Consider the following 24697-nt stretch of genomic DNA (forward strand, 5'->3'; position numbering starts at 1 on the left):
ATCTGCACTATTGTATCTATTACTTTAGTTTTACCCCAAATCCCAAGTTCCTCCATTCTGTTATGGAAATGTTTTGATGACGCAATGAAGGCTTACCTGGGTTTAACCGTAGGGGTGTTGTCCCTGCTACTACTGTCTGAAGCGGCTCGTGTAATTAAATTCGCGTATTTTCATGGGAGAAGTACACGTATTTCTTATATAAATAATTAACTTCTGTCGTTTGTGTTTTACTCGGAGCAGTGTAGTCAAAAATTAAACTATTTATAAATGTTGTCACCCCTCAAATAAACTAGTGGTTCATCCCGCTGAGAGGGGAGCGAGGTTCCTGTATCTTCTGTGGATTTGCCGTGACGCGCTGATGTTTGTGTGCTCGCTGGGGCGAAGGAGAACCGAGGTGCCCGCACAAAAGGAATAGCTGTCCGAGGACGCTCTTTCAGATAAAGGTGAGTTTCACAAAAGTGGTGTCCTATGATACTGGCGTCACCTCAGTTTTGTTGTATACCTCGCTGTCTAACAACGCCAAATAACGGTCACGAATCAGCCAGACCAGAGTACTCGGAGGATGCTAGCTTAACTTCTTGTTAGCAAGCATTTGTTTAACGGTATGTATAAAGACACTCGGGCCACAGCGAGCAGCCTCGAGCCGAACTAACACTCCACAGGTATAAAGGCATTACATCTGTTGAAAGGAGAAAATACGCAATGCTAAAGGTTAATTAGATGTGTGAATCCAACGGAGTAAAAAGTTCAATAGGATTCCGATCCTCGTTGTTGCTATCACTGGCTATTCTTCTGAAACACTGTTGAGTGTCCTCTAATATAGCTGAGTCTGGGCACTGTTATCATGTCTTTACTCGAATGTCCTAGATTTGGTGCACTGACAGCTCATGGATGCGGATAATGTAACCTTCAGTCCAGTTCAAGAACTCTTTCAGGTGTTGACGTTTCTCTGTTTCTTTCACTTCATAGAGTTTCATATTCTCAAAAACAACAGGGAGGCTGAGCTTTCAGTATGACTCAGAGCTGTTATAGCTCCTTAATGACATGTAGCATCCTCAGCGTGATACCTTTGTGGCATGCCACAACAGAGGGTGTCAGTGTGTGCCACCTCAGTAATGTTTTTCTCCAAATGAATTTGTCTGGTTTTTTTTTTCATTTGCTTTTCATTTTGTGGCAGAACTCTGTCATCTCAGTTGTTGGGAATTAATTTCCCCAAAGATGTCTGCAACTTGAATGCCTCTCTGAATGTGATTTAGAGCTGCAATGAAAAATTGATGAGTTGACTGCTGACTTAATCGCCACCTGTTTTGGGGTTGTAATTGGATTGAGTAATTTTTCAAGAAAAGAAAGGTGAAAATTCTCTAATTTTAGCTTCTTAAACGTGAATATTTTCTGATATCTTAACTCCTCTGTGACAGTAAACGGAATATCTTTGGGTCGTTGTGGACAAGACGTGAGGACGTCATGTTGGGCTTTGGGATACACTGATCGACAATGTTCACAATTTTCTGACATTTTATAGACTTAAGAACTAATTAATAATCAATGGATTAATCGACAATGAAAATTAGTGTTAGTCGCAGCCCTAATGTGATAAAGTAGGAAAACTAGAATTTCCAGGAGACAAATTAGACTTACCTCCACCAAGAAGGGTATGTTTTTGCCTGTGTCTGTTTCTTTGTTGGTTGGTTTGTCAGCAGGATTACACAAATTCTACTGAACAGATTTCCACAAAACTTCACTGGAGGATGAGTCTTAGCCCAGAATAGACCCCATTAACTTTTGATGCAGATCCGGATAAAAGGACAGGCAGGAATTTCTCCTCTTCATTAAAAGTTTCCATGAGACCGAAAGAGGAGTGTTATCTACTTCCACATATTTATGTATTTTTCTGTAAAATCTATAGCTAAACAATAGCGTCAGTACAGAATGTGAGTTACGCCTCCCGCCATACAGCTACATATCCAAGTAGTCGACTGTCTGACCGAAACAGAAAACATTGTAAATGTGTGTTTTTTGTGCAGTCATCAGTGAAACACTCTTTATTACCTAAAACCTTAGTTTTGTTCTGCTCTCTTACTGCTTTAACATTGATTGACAGGTGGATGGCATGATATTATTTGTTTAAACTGGTATGTAAGCACAGGCGACATTTTGTTTTCAAGGACAAAGTCAGGGCTGAATTGGATTTTGATATTAAAATACAAAGAAATGTATTACTTTTGTAAATCTTTTGGCATGTATTGTTACATACAGTAGTTGCACAACATGACTGGATGTGATCTAAAATGGTTATCAACTAATTACTCTCCGACAACACAATAGAGATCATGATTCCATCTGAATTGTTTTGTTGTCCTAGTGGCTGGCTGTTAAACATTTGGTGATCTTAAATCATAGTCAAGTAGTTATGAGTGGTTTAAGTTTAGAATGATACAGGGATATCGAGTTTTGATATTGGATGAGGCTGTTGCGCTTTGGCGGAGCCGCGGAGGTATGCACTCTACTGAGTGCCGTTCTAGGTTCCCAAATACAAATAAGCAATTCTAGATACAATAAATAGTGCACAGCTTAATATTCTGATCAGTGGTTGCCCAAATGAAAGCACGATATGGTCTCTTGTGATATGATATTGCCTCACTGATACCAATATTACTAAAGATCATGTGGGGAAAGCCATACCACAGCAGATGATTATCTTTCCTTTAGTCTGAAAATGGTTCTGCTTTCTGTCACTTCAGGCTTTTTGCAGTTTATTGATGTTAGCTGCACAGCTGAACAAATGGGTGTCCCCACAGCCAGTTCTGATATATGTCAGTCTAAATATTTCTACTTTGAATGACTTCCGCTGCAAATAAGTAATTAAAAGCAATACTTGGACATTGGATCATTTACATACTGTAAACCCAGAGTAGAGATACACACAGCAGTAATGAGTCCTTTCAGTCTGCTGAGTGTTTTGAGGCTAATCCCTCCTTTAAGTACATGACACCTTACATAAACCTAAGTCATCATACTTAAATATTGTTTGTGATGTGTGTGAGTCCAGTCTTGCCACATATGCTCTTGTCCCATAGAGATAATAGTTGTTTTAAGCTATATCTACAAATGCTTGGGTTGTTGTTTCTGTGCAAGGCTGATATCAGATTGTGTTTAACACCATGGGTCCTAATAGCATGTTGACACAGCAATTAGACAGAGACTGTCCTGTTCAGTCTGTTGTGTAAGCAAGTAATTTATCGATAACATCACTGACTAAAAACATGTTAACATTGCCTCTTGTACAGTATTCTGTACCAAAAATAGTATGAACCAAAAAATATTCCCCCACTGGAACTACCAAAACTGCATTTTTAATAAGTTTATTTGAACGTGTGACCTAATTAGCAAAATAGAGCTTGGTGGTTGGTTGTACAAGCTCCTGGTATTTAACCATGTGTTCTCTTTCACTGTTTTTTTCCCCAGAAGCACCATGGATGAAGAGGAGCAGTTTGTGAACATTGATCTGAATGATGACAATATCTGTAGTGTCTGCAAGCTTGAGACAGAAACAGGCACCTTATCTTTCTGCCATGTCTGCTTTGAACTCAGCATTGAAGGTAAGAGACAGGAGACGGGGCGGGTATTACTTGTTTGCTCTCCAGAATGAAAAGCAAACGAGGGGAAAGTGAAGCTCTTCACATACAGCTAATATATTTGTGCTTGCTAGTGTTTCCTGCTGGTTGCAGTATGCAGTGCAGGTCATTAATGTTTTTTTCACCTCAGCATGACCTCTTCAGTCTTTTTAACTCCTCAACATACACACACACACACACACACTCACTAGCGTCTGATGGGACTCAAAATTAGAATTCAACTTCATCTCCAGCAGTTTCACTGGCTAACCTCATAAAGCAGCAGTCGAATGTGGATAGATCAGCACTGGTTTTAGCTGCCACCAGACTCCTGCATTCAGATTCAAAATCACTTTGCAGAAAAAAACAGATTTACTTTTTGATCATCACTTCCCATCATAGTGAAGATGCTTTTTCAAATTTGCGATGTCTTCTATGATTGCCTACCAAAAATTCTTCTTTTATCCTCTCCAGGAAAAAACTTAGAAGATAGACGTGCAGGATAATGGGGCTGTTAGACCAAAGCCCCCATTAAAGCAGGCCACTGTGATTCCCCTGTTTGATGTGCCACTCTAACTCAAGAGCATGTGTTTGAAGCTTTTTCATCTCTTAATTAATGAGTGGCCTATTTGAAGAAGAATGGTAAATCAGAAAGGATTAGATATGCCTCTCATTTGGCACTCGTCTCATGGATGATCCACAAAGGCTCTTCTCTGCAATGGAGAAGTGTGTGTGTTGATGTCTGCGCAGTAGAATTGTGTACGTCTTGTAAAACACTGTCATATAGCTGACTAAGAACTCCCAGAATGGTAGATCATTCTGTTGACAGCGGAAGATGCATATGCATATGCTATGCATGAAAGATTTATAGGTCTATTCTGTTATGGTGCAAGGGAACTGAGTGTGGGGGGTGTTGATTTATCGTCCTGTTCTTTGTCTGCTGTAAAAGAGTCTTCAAGCACAGTCTCAGAAAAGCATTGTTAGAATAATACAAACGTTAAAGTTGTATTAGTAAGTGTTTGCAAGCTCATTAATCCTCGTTCAGCAGAAAATAATCTTAGTATGGTAGAGAAATGCAGCCTAGGTTTGCTGGAATGTACATAGAGTAATGTCAGAAACCTAAATATAACATAAGACTTTCTGTTTATTAAACTGAACAGCCTTAGTAAATGTTTAATCTGTACGACATGTTGCATGAAGTGCTGCTTAGTTTCACTTATTTACACATTGCTCCCCCAGCTGCTGGTGATGTGCATGCTGATGCATGTTTTAAACAAAATACAGTTCTCAGGGTCACCTTTATTTTTGAATGTGGGTATTTATCTGTTGACATTCCACAAAGGCACGGGTGGCTTGTCTGGCTCAGTTGGGGCGTCCTTGCCTGCTCCATTTAATGTTTCATCCAGGATGCTATGTTCTGGTAGGAAAAAGTCAGCTGATGGGGCCTTTGCTTAAGTGCGTCCCCAAAGCTTGTCATTGTTTTGACAAAACTGAGGCACCCTAAGTAAAGCTTCTCAAACTGCATCAGTACCGTTGTGTGTTTCTGGGGGTACAGGTTCTGATGGAGCCTGTGTGTGGCAATGAAGTGGTTGTTATGTAACTGTTGGGTCTGGGGGGAGAAGAGGGGGTTTGCAGACAAGCACGTGTGTCTGATGCAGCTGAGCGTTTCATTGTTGAGAGGCGAGCTTGCCAGACTGCATGTGGAGGCATGGCTGATTAGAAACTAAGGCCCAGCCGTGTGCCTGCTGACTGCTCATGTAGACTTAATTGCCACAGAACTCATTCATCCTGTGCCATCCCTCATTAAAGAAGAAGAAGAAGAGAACAATATTTCAATCACCACACATGCGGACAAAGTGTACCAAAAATATGAAGGGTAAAGAAAAGTCTTCATCTCCCTTTACACACACAAACACCCTCCCAGTGCCTTTTTGTCCTAAACCATATCATGCTATCTCAAGGGTGATTTGCTGCTGCTGCATATTCATAGCCTCTTTGCTCTGTGCTGGTTTTGAATATTTATTAGAAGCAATAGAAGCAGAATTGCCTCTTGTTTTTTTGAAACCGGTAGAATATATTGCGATGTAAAAACCCCTGTTGTGACATACATAAAGACCCTCTTTATTGACTACTGTCAAAATGAACTGAGTTTGAACAAAAGTATCAAGTGATTTTATTACAAATGTTTAGGAAAATGTTATCTCCCCAAAGAATATCTACAATGTCCTTTTTCTTCACTGATTGGTACACAAAAGGTAGCGTCTGCCAGAGGCCCCACACCAGACAGAATTGTAGCCTGTTGAAAAATACTTTTTGAAATTTGCTAATTGGTGAGAAACATTTGTTCCAGATGTAAATGTGTAAATACATACCAAAAATCACAATTGCGTCATACATAAAGGCCCCATAAAGACTAATTAGCAACTAAATGTATTAGAAATGTTTTGGATAATGTCATCTCCCAACCAAGGTTTCTGCACACAGCACCACCAGGTGCAGGAGTATACATGCAGGCTGTCTATGGCGAAAATGTTGAGCACAGTTCGAAGCAGCATGAATGTTCCGGAAGTGCAGCCTCTGTTGTAGCTCCGAGTGGTTGTTTCCTGAAGAAACTGCTTTGGCCTGTGTGTGCTGGTTCCATCAGAGTGTACTGAATGGAAGTTGTGTCTATTTATATATTGCTCAACCTCAGCCTAACTGGGCATTTCTTGCTTTCAGACCTTTCTTTTCTCTTATCTTACTGCACCATCTGAGCAGTGTACTACACATGGTTACACAGCCTTGAGCGTCAACACAGTACAGCAGAGAACACAAGAGCTACTGCAGTCACTACACCAAAACACCAAGAGCCAGTTCAGCCTGTCTCTGGTTATTGTTATCTCCTGTGTAAGTGATGATGATGTTTCAAGTGTAAGGAATTGGTGTGTTTCATAGTTTTTAATAATCATGGCTTCTTCATGACTGCTCTGAGTAACCTGAAACACAACCCAACAACTATAATGACTGTATTACAAAAGATTATAAGATAGTGCTTCTGTAAGGTAGCCAAGAGAGCCAGACCTCCCATTCAGCCTTGCTTGCAGGTCCAGTAGTAGTGAAGAAATTGCATGGCTGAAAAAAGTTCTTTAATCAGAATTAAACAAAAGTTGTTAATTATATATTCAATTAATTGTTGTATATGTCATTCAACTTAGAGTAGGTAGTCATTTTGCATTCAGTCATACTATACCCGATGTGCAAAAGTCAAGTTAAAGCCAATTGGGGGTTGATAGATTAGAAATTTTCTAACTGGCCACCATCAGCCCAACCAGTGATTGCCTAATAAAGGTGTGTGGGAGTTAGCACTCCCCAAACAAGTGATGGGGAGACTGCTTCTTTTTACCTTCTTGGAGAAAGATTGTTGATTGTTGAGTCTCATTCCCATGTCGTCACATACTAATGCTGTGTTGGCAACCGACCCAAGCTGCCAATCCAGAGCGTTAGTATTGGATGATCTGGGCATGAGACTCAACAATCAACTTACATTTAATTTCTTTAAAATAGCCTGTTTTGTTTTATTAATGTAACTGGCACTGTTATGTTTTAGTGCTCTCCCTGTTTTCAGTATTTAAACCAACAAAAATGGTCCGATTTGGTATACATAACAGTTTAATGTATTCATCAGACTTTACTCTTAAGATCTGAAAAGCTCAGTGCAGCATAATTCAAACCCAGCAGGGCTTTTCTTAATGAACTGGCCTTATTGAATGTGACATGCTGTGCTGTATGAACACCTGAGAGATCTGACGCTAGTGAGTATGTGAGTTTGTAACCTCCAGCCTCCAGCCAGACAGTTTCCTTTAATGGTCTTCTGGTCTTCTCTTGCTCCTCAGACAAGATGTCTGCTGAGCTGCCAGCTCCAGCTAAAGCCCAGCAGCATTCCTTTATCTGCTTACATAATGCAGAGGGAATTTTTGCTGAGGCCTGGTTGTATCACCAGCTGGGTTTGGAGCAAAAAAACAGAAAATTCCTACAGTGCGAGACTGGAATGATGCAGTTAGTGCTGATTGTGGTTGGTGCTCTACAGGGGCTATTGTAGCATGCTACTATAAACAGCTCATTCATTCTGGGTGAACTCTTCACCCTGGGGTGTAGAGAGGCCTAATTATGTTGCTGCCTGTGGTAGCTGTATGTTTGAACACAGTTAGAGTCCAGAGCTTTGCTGAAGCTACTGTATGGTCCACCTTTGCGAGGCATGTAATTTAATGCTTTGTGTATAATGGCTTGCTCTCTATGTGACTCTGTTGTTTTGAATAAATAGGTCCTATTTCAGAGTTTAACTTCCTCAGTAGCCTTGCAAATACAAATAAATTCTCTCATGGGGTTTGTTCTTTTTTTTTTCTACAACTCTGAAATAGTTGGCTCTTTCATATCAGGTGTATGGAGCTCGCCTGGTCAAAAACACTGATTGTGATGCCAATTTCTGCAACTACTTTTATACAGACAATTACATTCTACCATGTTGGAGTGATGTACATTGAGGATGGTAATGTGACAGCAGCCATAGCAAAGGTAGCCATGTATCTCTGTTACACTATCAATTTACCGTAGGGTTTCATTTTATCTACCCTGTAGGACGCACCAGGGAAGCACAGGGTAGGATGTCCAGGATAGGACGCACTAGTTAAATACTACACAGCACAACATTAAATAGGGTAGCTGGGCAAATGTTACATTACATTTACAGTGCTTATAGATTAGTATTGGTTGGTCATGAATTATAATTGTAATTACATTATTATAATTCTCTGGATAGAGTTTATTCCTTAATTGCTGAAATAACCTTCACCTCAGTGAATAAGCAAATTCTGTTTTTGGTTTAATGTGTGGATGACTGAAATCGCTTTAAATCAGTTTGACTTTTGGTACAGTTTTTTGTGCTAATTTCAGTGTGAAGAGAGCCTTGGCATGATATTAATTCTGATACAAGGTGTCCTTCATCGTTTGTTATCATGGCGTTTTTTACCTCATGAATGTTTGCTCACAACAATGGTTTCATCATTTTGGAGAAATGGCTTAAAACACAGTCTGCAGTGCTCTACCTGGAAAAGAAAACGTGTCACTGACTCTACTGTATGCGGTTGTACACAGCATCTCACAAAAGCTGCTGGTGGAGTTTTCATTACTTTTATTTAAGGTAAAGAGCACACATCAGCAAACATATATTTGAAACGCTATAAATCATTTTTGTTCCTGACAGTTATTCAGAAGTAGGCTGGATGTTTTACTTACATTCATTCTAAGATGATTGACATTTTCATATCCAGTAATAATTATCTCATGACAGGCTGTACCTGATTTATTATGATTGCACTCTGAGTCAGATGTCGTTAAGCTATGCTAAGTTTATATATAATGATTGACCTTTTTCTCTTTTTTACTAACCTTTTCAACTCATTTGGTGGATCAAATGAGACACTGTAAAATGGTAGCATATGTAACAAATAGATATCTCTGTAAGTACAGGATTTCTATTAAATACAGTATTCGTCTGCCAATATCTGCTTCTGAAATCACCATGTTGGCAGAAAGACGTTGATATGTGTGCACAATGTTCAGTATTTGTAGGTTTCAGTAATCCCCAGGTGTCTTCCAGACTGAAGTGTGTTTTAGTTTGGTAAGTGTGGTTTCATACAACAGTGTAACAGCAGACAGTCTGTTGGTACTGTTGTGGAAGTTCTATGGCGGTAAACAGGTGGTGTGAGTTCACATGTCGTTGAGTTCACTGTTCATATCAGCTCTGTGTTGGTATCTAAGTCAGCCTGTGCAGCTGCTGACAACACATACTTCTAAACTGTGCCATGCAGCTCTGTTTGACTCCTTACCACTGATGACCTCTGTCCCACTTCTCCCAGCACCAGCTCTCAACATTCATCTCCTATGAAGTTTGTCAAGGATCGAATGTCCTTTCTCAGCACACACATACTGTACAGAGCAAAACCAAAAGTCTGGAGAAGGTCACTCCAGGCAAGACAAAAATATGTTACCTATTCCATTGCACATGAATTTTTGACAGAGCGGTGAGTGTGTTATGCTCTACAAAGCATACTTTTTGTTTTAAAACTCCTTTGCTATGTTTATGACAAGTGTTATGAACAACTGATTAACAGCTGAAAACTATGAACATCATCACATATTTATATTTTACATTTCTCCCTCAGACCTAAGCATGGGTCTGTCTGTGCTTCTTCTTTGTTAGTTGATTCACTGAATGACACACAAACTTAATGTCTCCTTCTTCACTAAAGAGCAGGAAAAAACAAGCGCATTGGTTAATGTCTGTAGCAGTCACAGCTGAACAATGTGGATTCACCTCCAGTGAATAGTCTGTGTGTGTGCCTGCGCTTATGTGTGCAGCCATGAAAGACAGTAGTGCTAAGCTGCTTAGCTGGAGTGAGGTCTTTGGCTGGTGGTGCACTGGCCTGGTTGTGGGCCAATGGTTTTTCTGTTAGGCAAGTGGTAGTCAGTGTGTTTTTGTGGTAGTCCAAAGACTGCGACTGATCGGATTATAACATGGCTGTTTGACAGGCAGAAAGCTCCTGCAGCTATTAGTAAAGCGTCAAGGGATTCATTGGCCATTTAGTATACAAATATACAGAAGCTAAGAATAGATCTCTGCTCACACAGTTGTGTAATGGTCTAAAACCTATCTATGTACTGAGGCATATAAGATCCATTAATGCTGACTGTGCCGCATAAGGTATAGAATATTTGCTTTAATCCTGAAGGCATACAGCAAGCTTTCAAAAGGCATGCAAAAACATGACACGGTACCGGAATACTTCAACAAAACTGTCCTTACACCAAATTGTTGCTTAAAACACAGTTTCTGTCAACATACTGTTGTGTTTTAAAAGATGGTCTTAAAAGTGAAACTCTTCAGTCAGCATATACTGTATCACGTCTGATCCTCAGACAACTTTATCAAATGTGTAGACGTGAAGGCGCCCCTGTAGCTCATCTGGTAGTCTACATGCACACTAGATACTAAGGCTGAGTCACTCCCCGCTTTCCTGTCTCTTTATTTGTTGCTATCAAATAGGCAAGTAATGTCCCAGGGGAAGAAATGTGCTGCTTGTAGGAAGTACAGCTTGTAGCCACTGCCATTCCGTTAAAAGACTTGTTGAAGTGAATTGCAGTTCCCTTCTGTTCCATTTCTTACCAACTAAGTTTCCAACAGACAAGTTTCCTCTCCTGTTGTCAGTCTTGCAATTACTGTGAAATGGACATAAAGTTGTTTGCTTAGCACATACATTGAGAGGCTTCTCTCTTTGACTTTATTTATATTTTGGCTGAAATAAATTCTGAAATTAATTAAGCACAGTTTCTCCTCTGACTGTTGTTGTTCTGTAAATTACTGTCAGAACTACATCTGTATCATCAGGGAAGCTTTGAGACCACAACAAAGACACTAATTTCGCATTAGAGTGTGTCCTGTATGTTGTTTTAACCTGACAAGCCAGATGGTTTGCAACACAGAACCATTTGGTAGGTCGTCCTTGGAACCAGTTTCCAAGGACGACGTAACAAATGGTTCTCTAAAAAGGCAGACACATTCAAACAATACTTGGCAGATGACCGGACGAAACATCTGTTTGTCTACCACAGGCTAACCTCATCCTGTCAAGCAGTGGAGCCAGTTTCTTAGTCAAACTCTTACCTAAGCCAGTCAAGAGAAGAGCAAAAACATTTTCCATTAAGAAAAACCTTCAGTGCTGTTCTTTGCTCGTCTTTCAATGAAATAAACTCTCCACCACTGTTGCTGTTTTCAATCGAAACAGTAACTTCACTCACTAGTCTTCACACCTAAACAACTGCCATCATCATCACTGCCAACATCTGCCTGTCCTCATAGGATGCAGGTTGTTTCGAACCACTGTGGTTTGACCACATCCCATTACTTGAAGTCTGCCACGATGGATTTGCAAGATCTCATAATTACATGATCTTGTGAATCCAGCTGCCTCACAAGGTAAATATTGTTTAGGACCTGTCAGCTACAGGATGTCAGTTACTGACCCTATTGGAATTGGCTGTTACAACCCTTTGTTAAAGGAAACTGAAACCTCAAGTCTGTATGTGTGTGTGTGTGTGAGCCCACGTGTGGCATGCACGCTAAGTCATTGTGTGTACTGTGATCATGTGTTAGTAATGACCTGTGGTTTCCTGTGCTCAACTGTCTACTGGTAAAGTACTGAGAGTGGCGTGCCAGGTACACCTAACCGAAAAAGCTCTTTAAATCTAGAGGGACAACAGTGACTAATCTCCTCACCTCAGGCTCCAACACGTACGCTTGTCTGCTGAGAAATTTAGGCCGTGAGAAGAAGGCCATCACACACATGCCTGTGCAGCACACTCTCACTCAAACCTCAGCTGTTATCTCTTGCACACACAGTTTTCACTCTCTTTACCTCTCACCTACAGCTTCAATTTGTTTATCAAGCTCTGGCCCATTTATCTCAGAGCTTATTTTAATTTTGCTCCACTTGCCACGTGTTAATTTCCTCTGTGCATGCTTAAATGGATACAGTGTGACCTGTTTTGACTGGATCCAGGAAGCATTACTTTCCTTCCTAATAGAGGTACTGCCAAGGATTGTAGTCTTAATTATAGAACGTCAGCCCAGAACGTCAGTTCCTGCTTCCCTTGAGATGAGAAATGTGAATGTTTTGTTTTGTTCATCCTCTGTTGAAACTGGCACACATATGAATACTATTTTCACACAGTATAACAATAAGACAAAGTGACAACCTTTTTAAAAATTGTGTTTATGTCTTTCTTGCTGTTTGACACAGGTATTTTAAAAAATGGATGACGTAATGTAAATGAAACGCTGCTTCAAGTGGACAGAGACCACTTTGTGCACCTTACTCCCCTAAAAATGGTTCAAATATGCTTTATGTGTTGCATTGAGACTGGGTTAATCTATTATCCCTGCTATCTCAACGCTCTGCTAGCTAATCCACCGCACACTAAGCAGCTTTCACAGAGAGATTGTGATCGGTCAATCTGCCAGTTTTAGCTTGCTTTCATACTAGTTAACATTTATTTGCAGTGGCAAGTTCAATGGGTCAATATTGAATGTCTCACTACCTGCTCAGATCACTGCAATACTTCTGAACTGTTTCATATATGGTTTTATGGGTTAGGAAGCTGTATCTTGGAGTTCACTGCATGTTTGCAATAACTTTGACAGCGTTGTTCGTGTGACTGTAGGATTTAATTGTATTTGACCTCTTGACTCATTGTTTTATGTCTATTTGAACGCAGGTGTCTCCTCTGCTACATTGTTGCACTCAAAGTCCCTGCGCGGCCACAGAGACTGCTTTGAGAAATGCCACCTCATTGCCAACCAGAAGCTGTCACGTTCCAAGGTCTCCAGAAGTGCCTACGAGGGCATGAAGCTGGCCCTCAGCCAGAAACTGAACCGCATCATCCAGTATGCCCAGAACAAAGACTCTGTCTCCTCCAACGGTCCCAGCAGACGAGGGTCCAAGCTTCTTTGTTACAGCCAGCAGAGTGACTGCAAGCTGCTTCCCCAGTCAGATGCCCAGGTGCCCCGGTACACGCCCTGCTGGGACAGGGGCAAAGCAACCGGGCTGCCTGACTACGCCATGGGGATGCTGGAATGCCACACAGCGGAGGAGCTGGGGCTCCTGCAGGACTCACAATCTGATGTTTGGCCCGTTGACGGCAGGAAAGGTCTACACAGCCGGACTCAGTCGTCAGGAGGAGGACAGCCACAGCACAGACACCAGGGACACAGCAGAGATGAATGTGAGCTCATTTAAGTTGAATTTACTTCCTTACCTGCAACTTCAGTTACTTTTAGTAAGTTTTGTCAGAAGGTTGATGTTTTTGTTTTCTTCTTTTGATGGAAGAATAGTATAGACAGTATGTCAGCTTCTTCTCTCCTCTGTCTTAACTTGTCCAGTGTGATCTCTTTGAGATCTCAAAATCCTCTGAGCACTAACTCGTTAAAAGGCAGCAGACAAAACAGTAACAGTCCTTCATCTTTGTCTTTGCTCTGATCTCTTCAGAGTTAATTTTCTTCTAACCTCGAGAAACAGTATGTCCTTGGCTTTCTCATGTGTCTTCACTACTAAAGCTGCTCATGACTACAGATTATGTGCTTTTAAATGAAAGCTGACAGGCATTTCACAGGTACGGTTGTCCCTACATTAGCTCATCATCAGCCTAACAAAATTCACTGATCTGAAGCATGCAACCTGCAAATGGATAGGACACTAATACTGCAATTTTAGGAGTTACATGATACATACATTTCTATTGGTTTGTTAATAGCTGGTTAGTTGCAGTAATGGCTCTTTGTTGTGCCATAAACAACTCAGAACTGTCTTGCAGCATCTGAATGAAATAACGATGATGAATCATTCCTTCTGATGTTGCTCAGAAGATACATGTATTAATGTAATTATTTGTTAATGACTTAAAAATATTTTATAATGATCCATTTATTTTATTTTTCTGAATTTGTCTACACACATTCACAGCAAAACTGTTTTCTTTTGCTTTGTAGACACAAGACAGAGAGGAGAAAAGCGAGGGAGGGTGGTGGGAGACAAAACTGTTTGAAATCACCCGTATGTTTTAATGCAGACAAATTGACAGAGTAGTTCATCAACATGGTTTTCTGTCAAATATATTGACTATGTTGACCAACAGTCATTACGAGGCTGCTGAGCTGAAGATAAAATCATTATTTCACAATCACAACATTGTCAAACAAAATGAACCAAAACACAGGTTAATGGTAGCAGCTATATTGACATTAAAATGAGTGATGACAGAGCGGATTAGAAGCAACAAAAGGTTTTCATATCCAAGAACAACCACAAAGCATCTGTCAGCCCATCGAAATGAGCTGCTGTATTTGAGTTTGCTAAGCAACAAAACAACTTTAAACTATGTGATAAATGTGTTTGCTGAAGAACAGATGCTCCGCTTCGGAGAAGTTTCCAGTGGACACGGAAACTGACTGAGCCAGAGTGCAGCGGGATGCTGTGTACATTCAGTGTGACTAATGAAAACTATTTGTTTTTTTTCTTTTAGTGACTGAAATGAGTGTGGACGAGCTCCATCAGCTGAATACCCAGTTACTGATGCAGATTCAAAGTAAGTGTTCTTTACTGACATTCTGTTACGTTCAACTGTTTGAATCATCACTGTTTAAAACTGAACATGTTTGTCATCTTCATTCTGTAATCCTAATCTCTAATAAATCCCCGTATTAGATTGTTGGTACCCTCAGGAAAAAGCAGCATCAGTTAAAAAAAAGTGTTTTCCTTCCAGCTTACACAGTCTGAGGCTCACAACATGACACTCCATGAATCAGGGGCGAACACTTACTGCAGGGCTTCTCTAGTCAACACATCATCTCTGTCCATGTGACCAGCTGTGTTGAATTGGGCACTGTGTGGTGTTGCATACCCGGCCTGTCTGTTCACTACATTCTTCATCAGTTAGACCTATTGTTTTCTACACACAGTAACAGCTAAGCTACACGCATCTCATCTCAGGCAAGTTCTGTTTGAACCTCAGTAAGGTCAAGTACCCACTAGAGTCGACCATGGGGCCATTACAGAACATTGTAGTAAGGGTTTCGATACACTCCTCTTTAATTGATATGCCCCCAATCATCATTAAACATTCTTGATATTTTTATCGTCAGTGAGGGATCAATGAGCCAAATTGTTACTCTGGCCAGTGTCAAGAGGGAAATTACATGAGCTAATGTGAGATTTCCTCTAAAGTGAAGTCTAGTGGGTGCCTGCTCTTCACATTCTTATTCACCCTTCATAAGAAGGCAGTTCTACATATTTTCATTACTTTGCTCCGAACAGAAGGGGAGGTTATTGCTCATCCTAAATTATTTAGGAGGATCCCACAAGACCAACACTTTGCTGATCTACTTTGTTTTATTGGAAATGTTTTCAAATGATTGTTCCTCAGCTGCATAACCCTGAAATCCTTGACTGAAGCTTGATATTTCTTTTCTTTGCTGTGGGAGTATGTTAACAAAAGCATTTTCTGTCACGTTGTCTTTGCTCTCTGCTCCTTTAGTAATCTGTGTTATTGATTTTCATTATCGTGTTTGTTTGTTTATGTATAAGTTGACCTTGTGTCTGAATGAAACCACTGATTCCCATCTCCTGCCTTTCTCTCCCTCTCACAGAGGTCTTTGAGGAGCTGACAGTGGCTGTGCAAGAAAAAGACTCATTGGCGTCTGAGCTGCATGTGCGTCACATCGCCATCGAGCAGCTCTTTAAGAACTGTGCCAAGCTGCCCTGGCTGCACATTAGCAGGGCCGGGGTCAAGGCCAGCAACAGCAGCGGCCCTGTGGAGTGAGGTGCTGCTGCTGGGAGGAAGCTGAGAAACAGTTGAACGTGGTGGCTGCAGCGAAGCTGAAAAGGCCTTTATGTATACTGAGTGACTTTTACAAACACTACGGTGACGCTGAGTGTTAGATGTGCATTAGAGCAGCATTAAGGGCTCGGTTGACATGGCCGCTGTGCTCGTGGTTGCAGTGATGATGCAAGGATTAATGGTGGTTTGCAGTTTCAAACAAATTGCTGGTCTGGCATGTGACCTGAATTCCACCCAACTCATGTACCCAGGATGCATGTTAATACCCACCCGGTGAGACAGGGCTCAGAGTTTCCCAGCCCGGGTACACTATGACGACATGTCCTTGTTGGACATGATCCTTAAAGAATACCTTTTAAGATTTACCTTAATGCAGACTAAAAAAACTGTGTCTGTATAATTTTACATAAATGATTGCTGTTGGTTTTATTTTCATTTGTTTAGTTTGCTGTCAGACATCTAAGTTTTTATTGTTTTCATTTCCTGTAGATACATTTTCATTTCATTCCATTCAAATATGGGTTTAGCACTGCTTAATACTCCTCCATATGTTATCTGATGGTTCTCTGTAGAGTGTCGTGAGTTACAGTATTTTATAAAATAGCTTGGGCGAGTACTTGATGCAGAAGAGTTGGACAATGTCCGCCATGTTCAGACCATCGGGCACTGCCAGCAGTAGTGTTTGATTGCTGTTCTAATGTAAAGCATTAACAAGGTTTAAGCCTGCAGCTGCACACTGGCAGTATAATGGCTTGAAACATGAATTTTAGAGTTGCCTTCAAACTGCCCTAATTAGATGTTATAGATTGGGAAAAGTGTGATCCAATGAAATGTCTGCCATTTTGTAGATCAGATAGATTCAACAACAGTCTGCTACATCAGTAATTATATGCACTATCAGAGCTTTGATAAATGTATTTCAAACAACAGAAAAAAATGTGCCACAATAATTCTATCATATTTAAATATGATCAAGTCTAATCTGAAAAAGGGCATGGGCAAGTGCATGACAACACCCAAAAGTAGCCTAAAGCATCGATGCAATAAAGACAAATCAGAGAGTAAAGGTTAACAAGGCTATATATAGCTGTGCAGGGTTTTGTTTGTAGGGGTGATGTATATTCTGGGAGTGTCCATGTACTTGTTGGCAAGCAGCAAGTAGAAATATCAGTTATTAAATATCAGTTAAAAAACCCTCTTAAAGTTAATATACTTGCTTAAAGTGATATTTTTTGTTTTTAATCCAGCATTAGGGTTTATAGTGACTATTGATTATTGCTGGTGAGATTTACTTGATATTGAGTACAGAGCTGTTCGTTGCAGTTAAGCACAAATCGTACTTAAGGCTATACACTGAATATGGGAAGGTGCAACTATAGAAAAAGAAATCCAGCTGCCAAACCAAAGTCTGTATTTGTTCTGTTTAACGTGAACTACAAGCATTTGACTTAGATTCCATTAACAGAGGAAGAATGCAATACCAAAATGATTTAAAACATATGTGGCTTAAAGATTCCTGCTGTTTGGTTCAGTGTGTGTAATAATGAACCAGAGATTTTTACTCCAAGTGTTGATGTGGAAATGATTTGTTCTCAAGTTACACAAGGCGTATGTCTTATGATGTTTTATTTATCGTTAAAATTTTTCTTTCTCCTGTATTGATGTGTGAGAGCTAAGTTGATGTCACAGCAATACAAACAGGATAGTCTAGTCTTCTGTGCCTCTGGAGGTCCCTGATTTTTTGACAAAAGGACACAAAGAAGGATGTAGAGGATGGTATTGATAGTCTGTGTTTTAAGCCTGTAATTGAACTTAGTTTATTATTCAGGAACCCTATGCAAGAAAGAGACAAATAAATCAGAAGCCTTATAGAGTAGAAAATATCTTTAAGATTATTGGTTATCCGAGATTTCCTCAGAGGAGGTCACAGAGCTACTCAAGTATAATAAGCTGGGGAAAGTCAAGGTTATAATCAGACTGATGTTCAGAGAAACTCAGCATTGTCAGTGTATCTCTTTTGCGCTCTCTTTGTAAGAGATTAAATGTATTTGACCCTTTTTAGGGTTTAAAGTTAAAGGTTTTAGCTCCATTTTAACTTTTATCTTGGTTTTATTTGGATAACTGTGTTCTGCGTGCTTGAGTGTGTGTGACAGTATTCAGATTTGTGGTCCTTAATGCAAATTTTCAGTCATTCAATCTTCAGTTGTGTGTGTTTTTATTTGTGTTATAATGATTGCTGTGTATTTTTGTATACTGTGGAAACGTGGCTGGGCCTATGCCTCCGCTCGGCAAAAAGTCAGGCGGCTGCCTGGTTTTGGTTGTCTATCTTGGCAGTCTCATTATCATTTACTGGAGATGTAAGCATACCTGTTACACTTCCACCTCCTTCCTTTAGACTTGACTCTTTGTTCATTTGTTTTCTAATGTGGAACAAAGCTGCATTTGTGTTGTGTGATGTTTTACATTCTATTTATTCTGTGTGTTCATGGACCTTACACAGGCTATGTGATTTGTGCTTAAGTGACCGTTTGTATTATTTTGTAAAATATTTCAATAAAATCAAATTATTTTTACTACATATGATGTTATTTTCCTGATTTTCCTGGGACAGGAAAGCTTGGTGTCAGCGATGTGGGGGGATTTTTATTATTCCCATTGTTGAGTGAGACTTCTTCCCCACATGGGTGCTGGAACAAAAATTCAACACCAAAAAATTCAATGAGAGAAACCTAGGACCTCTTCAGAATCAACTGCAAAAACTTATGTTAAGAAATACTAGATGAAAAAACAGTCTTGACGCATGTGTTAGTCACCAGCTTGAATAATGACAGTTGACTTCTTGGATCTTTAAGCGAATTGAGACTTGTGGTATGTTGTAGACGGGAGTTGGGCGCCCTCTTGTGGATAAAAGGTGGAACTACAAATGATCCTAGGGGGTGGAGTGTCAATTCCGGGAATCACACTAATTCACACTATTATGGTAAACTTCACAAGGATCAAATAGCCTTTGACAAACGATTTTGAGAAACTTACTTCAATATTACAAACATGACTTTAAAATTGGGTTAGCCATAGAGTTTGTAATGTTCTCCAAGTTACTGTTCTAGTCATCTATATAATAAAGGTCTGACTCCCTTTACTTATAAAGCTACGCCGTCACCCAACATAGAGTAATAAGACATTACTAGCCACAGTTTGTGTGTGTGCATATATACTTATTTATCGTTATAGTTTAAGTATCGCTTATAAAAATGTAACTTTGGCTTTGTTTTGTAAATGACTTGTGACTTTATAGATAGATAGATAGATAGATAGATAGATAGAGTGGCCTTCATTAAATGGAATTATTTTTACAAATTTTACAATATAAAGTTGGGTTTGCTATTTTCGTGACGAAATGACATCACTAGATGCAACCATCGAAGCAAACAATAAACACATGCCTGACGCTATGAGTCATAACAGTAATACGTATGACTCACCGAGAGCTCACGCTTTTACGAACATCTGTTTGACCAATGAATGCGCTTCATTGGTCTGTTCGGAACCAATGAGAATGATCGGCGGGCGGGAATTGTATAGTAAAGGGCGTGGCTGATAACTGAACCTCAAGGGTTCTTCTGTTGGCCAACTTCCTCTCACCATTCACTTTGTGCCCACATGCTGGAGGCTCCCAAGGAAAGGTAAGTCAAGCTGTTTGTATCCTCGTGTCTCACTTTATGAGATAAGAACCGTCAGTGTGATTGGCCTGTCAGTATAGCACAATTTAGTATGACTATTCCAAACTTTCTCCGGAATATTTATCGGACAGCTGCTCTGTTTATTAGCCACATTAGGCTGTTAGCGTTATCTTAGCCCGTTAGCTATGCAGCTAATAGTCTGATATTGTCTTGAGGTACTGCTGTAATGTATTCGCCATGAGGTTGGAGGTAAGTTTCAAATGCGTTTCGGCGCGATTTAGCTAGGCGGCTAACGTTATGATGCTAGCGTTAGCCTAACTAGCTAGCACGCTGAGAACAGTAGCCCGTGTTATGGAGTGTGGTGAAGCGTGGATAACCGGAACTTGTGCATCACAGCTCCCGCCTTTCTCCCTTTCTAGGACATTACAATCGCCAGACCGTTAACTGAAGTCAACAGATCAGACACAGAACAAAGAGATAATTGTCTTTAAATGTACTAGTATCAATTTTAAATCTCTAAAATAGCTCAAAACAGCAACAAGCGTATTTTTACTACGCTTACATGGACACTTAGCTAACGTTGGTTACATAAATAACAAGAGTGTTGGTCGGTTGTCAGTGGACTGGGTGTAGCCCATAAGTACATCAGAAACCTTCAGTGCAGTTAGACTTTGAGTCGGTGGAAATGTGAACAATGGCAGTTCTACTTCTTCTCAAAGACATGAAGAGGTGTATTCTAGTATTGAAAAGGGAAAATGTTGACATCCGGAAGTCAGTGTTGCTAAAAATGTTAGGAAACCCCTGATTTTGGGCTCGCGAAGCAGTTTATAGGGTTTGCTTCTCTTCAGAAATGTGACCAGAAACACGTGTGATTGAAGTGCTGCCCATCTGACCAAAGTTCATTTGCTTACAGAGGCTGTCTGAACGTAATGACACATTAGTGAAATATGAGGAGAGAAATTGCAGCTGTGGTGTTCTTCCTGAAGAGACTGGTGAAAAAGAGGGAGAAGTTGGAGTCGGACAAGATCGAGCTGTTTGTTGAGAGGCTGGCTGTGGCGCTGCAGGAGAAGTTCAAGGGCCACTGGTACCCAGAAAACCCCAGCAAAGGACAGGCATACAGGTACTGTCCTGTCTTATTTTAATCACTGCTCTTAGCAGAGAAGTGAAGCTGTCCACCTTCGCTATCAACATGTTTTTTGTGAATATCTTGAGTGGTACAGATGGTGTTAGGCCTCTTTGAACTGAATTTGGTTTTGTGTGCTGTGCAGGTGCATCAGAGTGAACAGGGTCCACAGGCAGGATCCAGAGCTCCTTCGAGCCTGTCAGGAGAGCGGGGTTCAGTACAGTGATCTGGGACTACCCCGTGAACTCACTCTGTGGGTGGATCCGGGGGAAGTCTGTTGCAGGTGAGACTATGCGTGAATTTTTCACAAACAACTGAAATTACATTTGAAGAAGTGTGTAGTCCAACAAATACGACAATAATGGTTTTAGCATTCACAACAGGAGTTTTTCAAAGAGCGCGGTTGAAGAAAGTTAAGGAAAGTATGCAATATAATGAGAGAAATATTTCTGATTTTACTAGTTTCTGCAGCCTTTAATACCCATTTAGCTAAGAATATGAACAGATTAATGGCTGTAACCACTAATGATTACCACATGTCGCTATTTATTTTTTGTAATTTCTGCATTTCTTAGTGTTGGTCCAGCGTTGTACTTTACCTGGAGTTATATTGGTGGCATAAGAAAAACTGTGGCTGTTGGCCAATATTCAAAATTTTATTATATAATGGAATTGTGACTGAAAAAAAGCAGTCAGTTTTCCATAATGAAAAAGGCAGCAGTACTGTGGCTCCACACTGAATGTGCTGCATGAGGGACTGGAGTCACCAAGTCGCTTCCATTGATTAAAAATGAAATGATAGCCCAAGCTAAAAAGAGCAAACAATCAAATACCTTTTTGTTGTAATGATAGAGTTCACAACCTAACTTGAAAATACTTCAGATTTTGGTCCTTGGTCTGCAGACTTTTGTAACCTGAAGACGAAGTGTATGTTGGCAACAGTTTGCCTAACCTGGATAAAATTAAGCTGTTTGTACTGCTCAAAACTTTAGGGTCACATTAAAAATGTCATGTTTTCGATGAAAACTCACTCTAATATAGCAAATGAGTTGCCAGATGAAAAGAAAACATAGGCACTGACAAGGTTAGAAATACTTTGGAATAATACATTTGTCCTTCAGACTTTTTCTTAGTATTAATACCTTGTTTTCTAATCTAATCAAGGGTTCATGTTTAAACTGTTTTCTTGTTAAGTACGTTCTACCTATAGAGACTAAAAAAGTTTTCCCTCTTCCCATTATTAGATATGGAGAGCAAAATCCTTGTTTCTCAGTGGCCACTTTCTCCAACGATGTTGAGGAGGACAAAGATGTTGCGAAGAAGGTGACAAGTGCTTTGGAGAGGGTGACGTCAGACTACCACTCAGGTTCTTCTTCTGATGAAGAGAGCGTACACACCTCGCCACTCACTATCTCCAACAGCCGCTGTTCTTACCAGGTATTGCATAATAAAAAAAATTAATTCCTATGACTAAGTATTCCATGCAGGTATGAAAATGACTCAGTGATGACCAAGTTTAGGTGAACTGTAAAGTAGCCATGCTCTGTTCTGTTTGATGTCTACTGATCTTTTTCAAAGTTTTGTATTTGTTGTCTTTTCAATAATTATCAATAATATTGAATCCATCTTCAGCCTTGGATTGTTTGTGTAGCATTTCATGGAAGATTTTATTTGTTTCCTTTTTTAGGCAATGAATCCAGCTGCTCCTACGTGGCATCCTAAGAAGATGGTACCAGGGAAGGGTCCCATTCTTCCTCGGCCTCACTACAGCTTCAGTCCTCGTGGCAGAGCCCCCCACACTATAAGGCATAATCTATGGGTCCCTCCTGGCTACAGAGGAGGGCCTGGATATTGGGACACAAACCAAAATATGGCATATTGTTACAGTTAGGTATCATGGTGCTGATTGTTCACACTGGACAATAAAGCTGAAGACAGGTTTAAGGTGACTGACCAATGTTTTTTTAAACATGAATTTTTATAGCTTATATATTGACTGTTCTTTTTTGCACTTTAGACCATTTGTTCTAGTTTAAATAAATCACTTGTATTAAATTAGATATTGAAATTGGAATACTACACGTGTAGTCTTGAAGTACTGTATTTTTACAATGGCAGATGTTCATGTACGCCACCTATTGTCCTTTTGTGAGAGTTTTATTTATTCCTAGTGTAGAATTGTCAGATGTATAGGCTTAAATTTATGGAGTTTTTTTAAACACAATTTACAAGCATCACTGTGTTTTGCTTATTCTTTTGGTATTTACTAAAAATGGTTGTGGTTAAAAGTTTGTGTGTGTGTCTATTTTTTGGCATTTGCCTTTATTTACTAACTGAAAGTGAACCCAGCCATCCAAAGTATTTTCACTGTTCTTTCCTGGGGAGCACACTCAAAGCATTGCCCTGTTTTAATTTAAATATACTACAAAACAAAACTTTTAACTGTTATGAAACTGTCTCAATGTAATGCTTCTGTCTCTATATAGCCTACATAAGCAAACAAGACCAAAATACCATAATTAGTTATTAATACCTGTCACTGGGTCAGATTTCTACTTATCTGGGTTGGATAAGTCAAATTAATCAACAACCTGGCACAGCCAGAGGAAAAAAGCTGCTCTGTACTCTGGTGGTGCAGCACTAAAACAAAGATAACTTTGTTTTCATCGTCATATTACAGTTATTAAAGAGGCACTGTGTAGTTCTGGAGAAGAAATTCAAAGTCAGAATTCAAATATTTACAATATCAATGAGGTAACATAAACTCAGAATTATTTTTTTTCATAATGATAAACAAGCTGTTCTCAGAGGAAAATAAGGTCCCCAGAACACTTTGCAGCTAGAAAGGTGGCAGGGTCCACCATATACAATGTAAAACAGCATGAAATTGTGTTGTCCTTTAAGGTCAGTTTATTTGTTCAGTCATGAAAATGAATAGGTTGTTTATTTAGTTTAGGTATTAAAAAAATCAGTCAATGAAGATCTTTGTCTTCTGATTAAAATGTCTCCCCCAAGACTACATAATGCACCTTTAAGCTTATGTCGCCCTGAATGGATACAGCTAGCTAGCTGCTACGCATCCTGCAAATAACTGTTTAGAAAAAGAAAACTGGTATTATAAATGCTGTACCCCTTTAACAACCTACTGTCATTCATTCATTCATTTATTTCATCTACTTTCATTTTGATTATTTTACATTATTTGTATATTTCTGTTGTGTACCCTCTGATTGTTATATAGGCCGGAGGGAAATTTACTAACTGTTACTTACTGTTTATACTGTGAATTGCACCTTTCATTCACATACACATTTTGTTAAATAAATAGAAGCCGTATCTTTCTTTCACTTGCTTTCCAAACACATGCACACTGGCATGATATTAAAGACAGAAAGCGGTAGTGCACAGCTCACTTCTGTCCACAGAGGCCGCCAGAATGAACAAAAGAAAGCTCCTTGTAGCAGCTTTAAATATTATATGACCTGGATATACAGTATACAGTAAGTATTTTTGTAGTATAACACCATGTCTCCCCTAATGCTCTTGACAATAAAACACATAAGTGATGGTTAGATGTTGCTAAAACTACTCTCAAGTTGCTCAGGTGGGGACAACTTGGGGATATATAGTGGCTGAAGAAAAGGTGGGAGAGTTACAGAAGCCTGTGTGGGCTGTTTCCCCTCGGGTGGATGGTGGAGCCACCCAGAAAGTAATCCAGACTACACGGGCACCATTGAGAAAAACAAGGAACACATCCCCGTGTCACACCGGCAGAGGGCAGTACCGCCTTTGTTTGGGGGACCGTCTGTCACGTGACACCCTGCGGCGCGCTCCGCTGTGCACCTGCAGAGAGC

General features: G+C 40.0%; 2 protein-coding genes across 2 annotated transcripts; both read left to right on the forward strand.

Moving 5' to 3' along the window:
• Window positions 1–333: 333 nt before the first annotated feature.
• Window positions 334–18618, forward strand: cUnh21orf91 (chromosome Un C21orf91 homolog). The gene is made up of 5 exons (XM_084373170.1): window positions 334–443; window positions 3466–3599; window positions 12924–13430; window positions 14727–14789; window positions 15850–18618. The coding sequence occupies exons 2-5, from the start codon at window positions 3473–3475 to the stop codon at window positions 16020–16022; spliced, it is 870 nt and encodes a 289-aa protein (XP_084229296.1). The 5' UTR covers window positions 334–443; window positions 3466–3472; the 3' UTR covers window positions 16023–18618.
• A 1017-nt stretch (window positions 18619–19635) lies between these two features.
• Window positions 19636–23131, forward strand: btg3 (B-cell translocation gene 3). Its single transcript, XM_084373715.1, has 5 exons — window positions 19636–19723; window positions 20634–20840; window positions 20989–21126; window positions 22088–22280; window positions 22531–23131. The coding sequence occupies exons 2-5, from the start codon at window positions 20668–20670 to the stop codon at window positions 22732–22734; spliced, it is 708 nt and encodes a 235-aa protein (XP_084229841.1). The 5' UTR covers window positions 19636–19723; window positions 20634–20667; the 3' UTR covers window positions 22735–23131.
• The last annotated feature ends 1566 nt before the right edge of the window (window positions 23132–24697 follow it).

This window comes from Pagrus pagrus (genome assembly GCF_965226575.1).
Source record: "Pagrus pagrus genome assembly, chromosome: 14".
NCBI lineage: Eukaryota > Metazoa > Chordata > Actinopteri > Spariformes > Sparidae > Pagrus > Pagrus pagrus.

Excerpts from the sequence above, each read along its gene's own strand:
- cUnh21orf91 (XM_084373170.1), top strand. The coding sequence starts at position 3,473 with ATGGATGAAGAGGAGCAGTTTGTGAACATTGATCTGAATGATGACAAT. Across the intron at positions 3,600-12,923 it reads CTTTGAACTCAGCATTGAAG|GTGTCTCCTCTGCTACATTG; the intron begins GTAAGAGACAGG and ends ATTTGAACGCAG. Across the intron at positions 14,790-15,849 it reads GTTACTGATGCAGATTCAAA|AGGTCTTTGAGGAGCTGACA; the intron begins GTAAGTGTTCTT and ends TCCCTCTCACAG.
- btg3 (XM_084373715.1), top strand. The coding sequence starts at position 20,668 with ATGAGGAGAGAAATTGCAGCTGTGGTGTTCTTCCTGAAGAGACTGGTG. Across the intron at positions 21,127-22,087 it reads CCGGGGGAAGTCTGTTGCAG|ATATGGAGAGCAAAATCCTT; the intron begins GTGAGACTATGC and ends TCCCATTATTAG. Across the intron at positions 22,281-22,530 it reads ACAGCCGCTGTTCTTACCAG|GCAATGAATCCAGCTGCTCC; the intron begins GTATTGCATAAT and ends TTCCTTTTTTAG.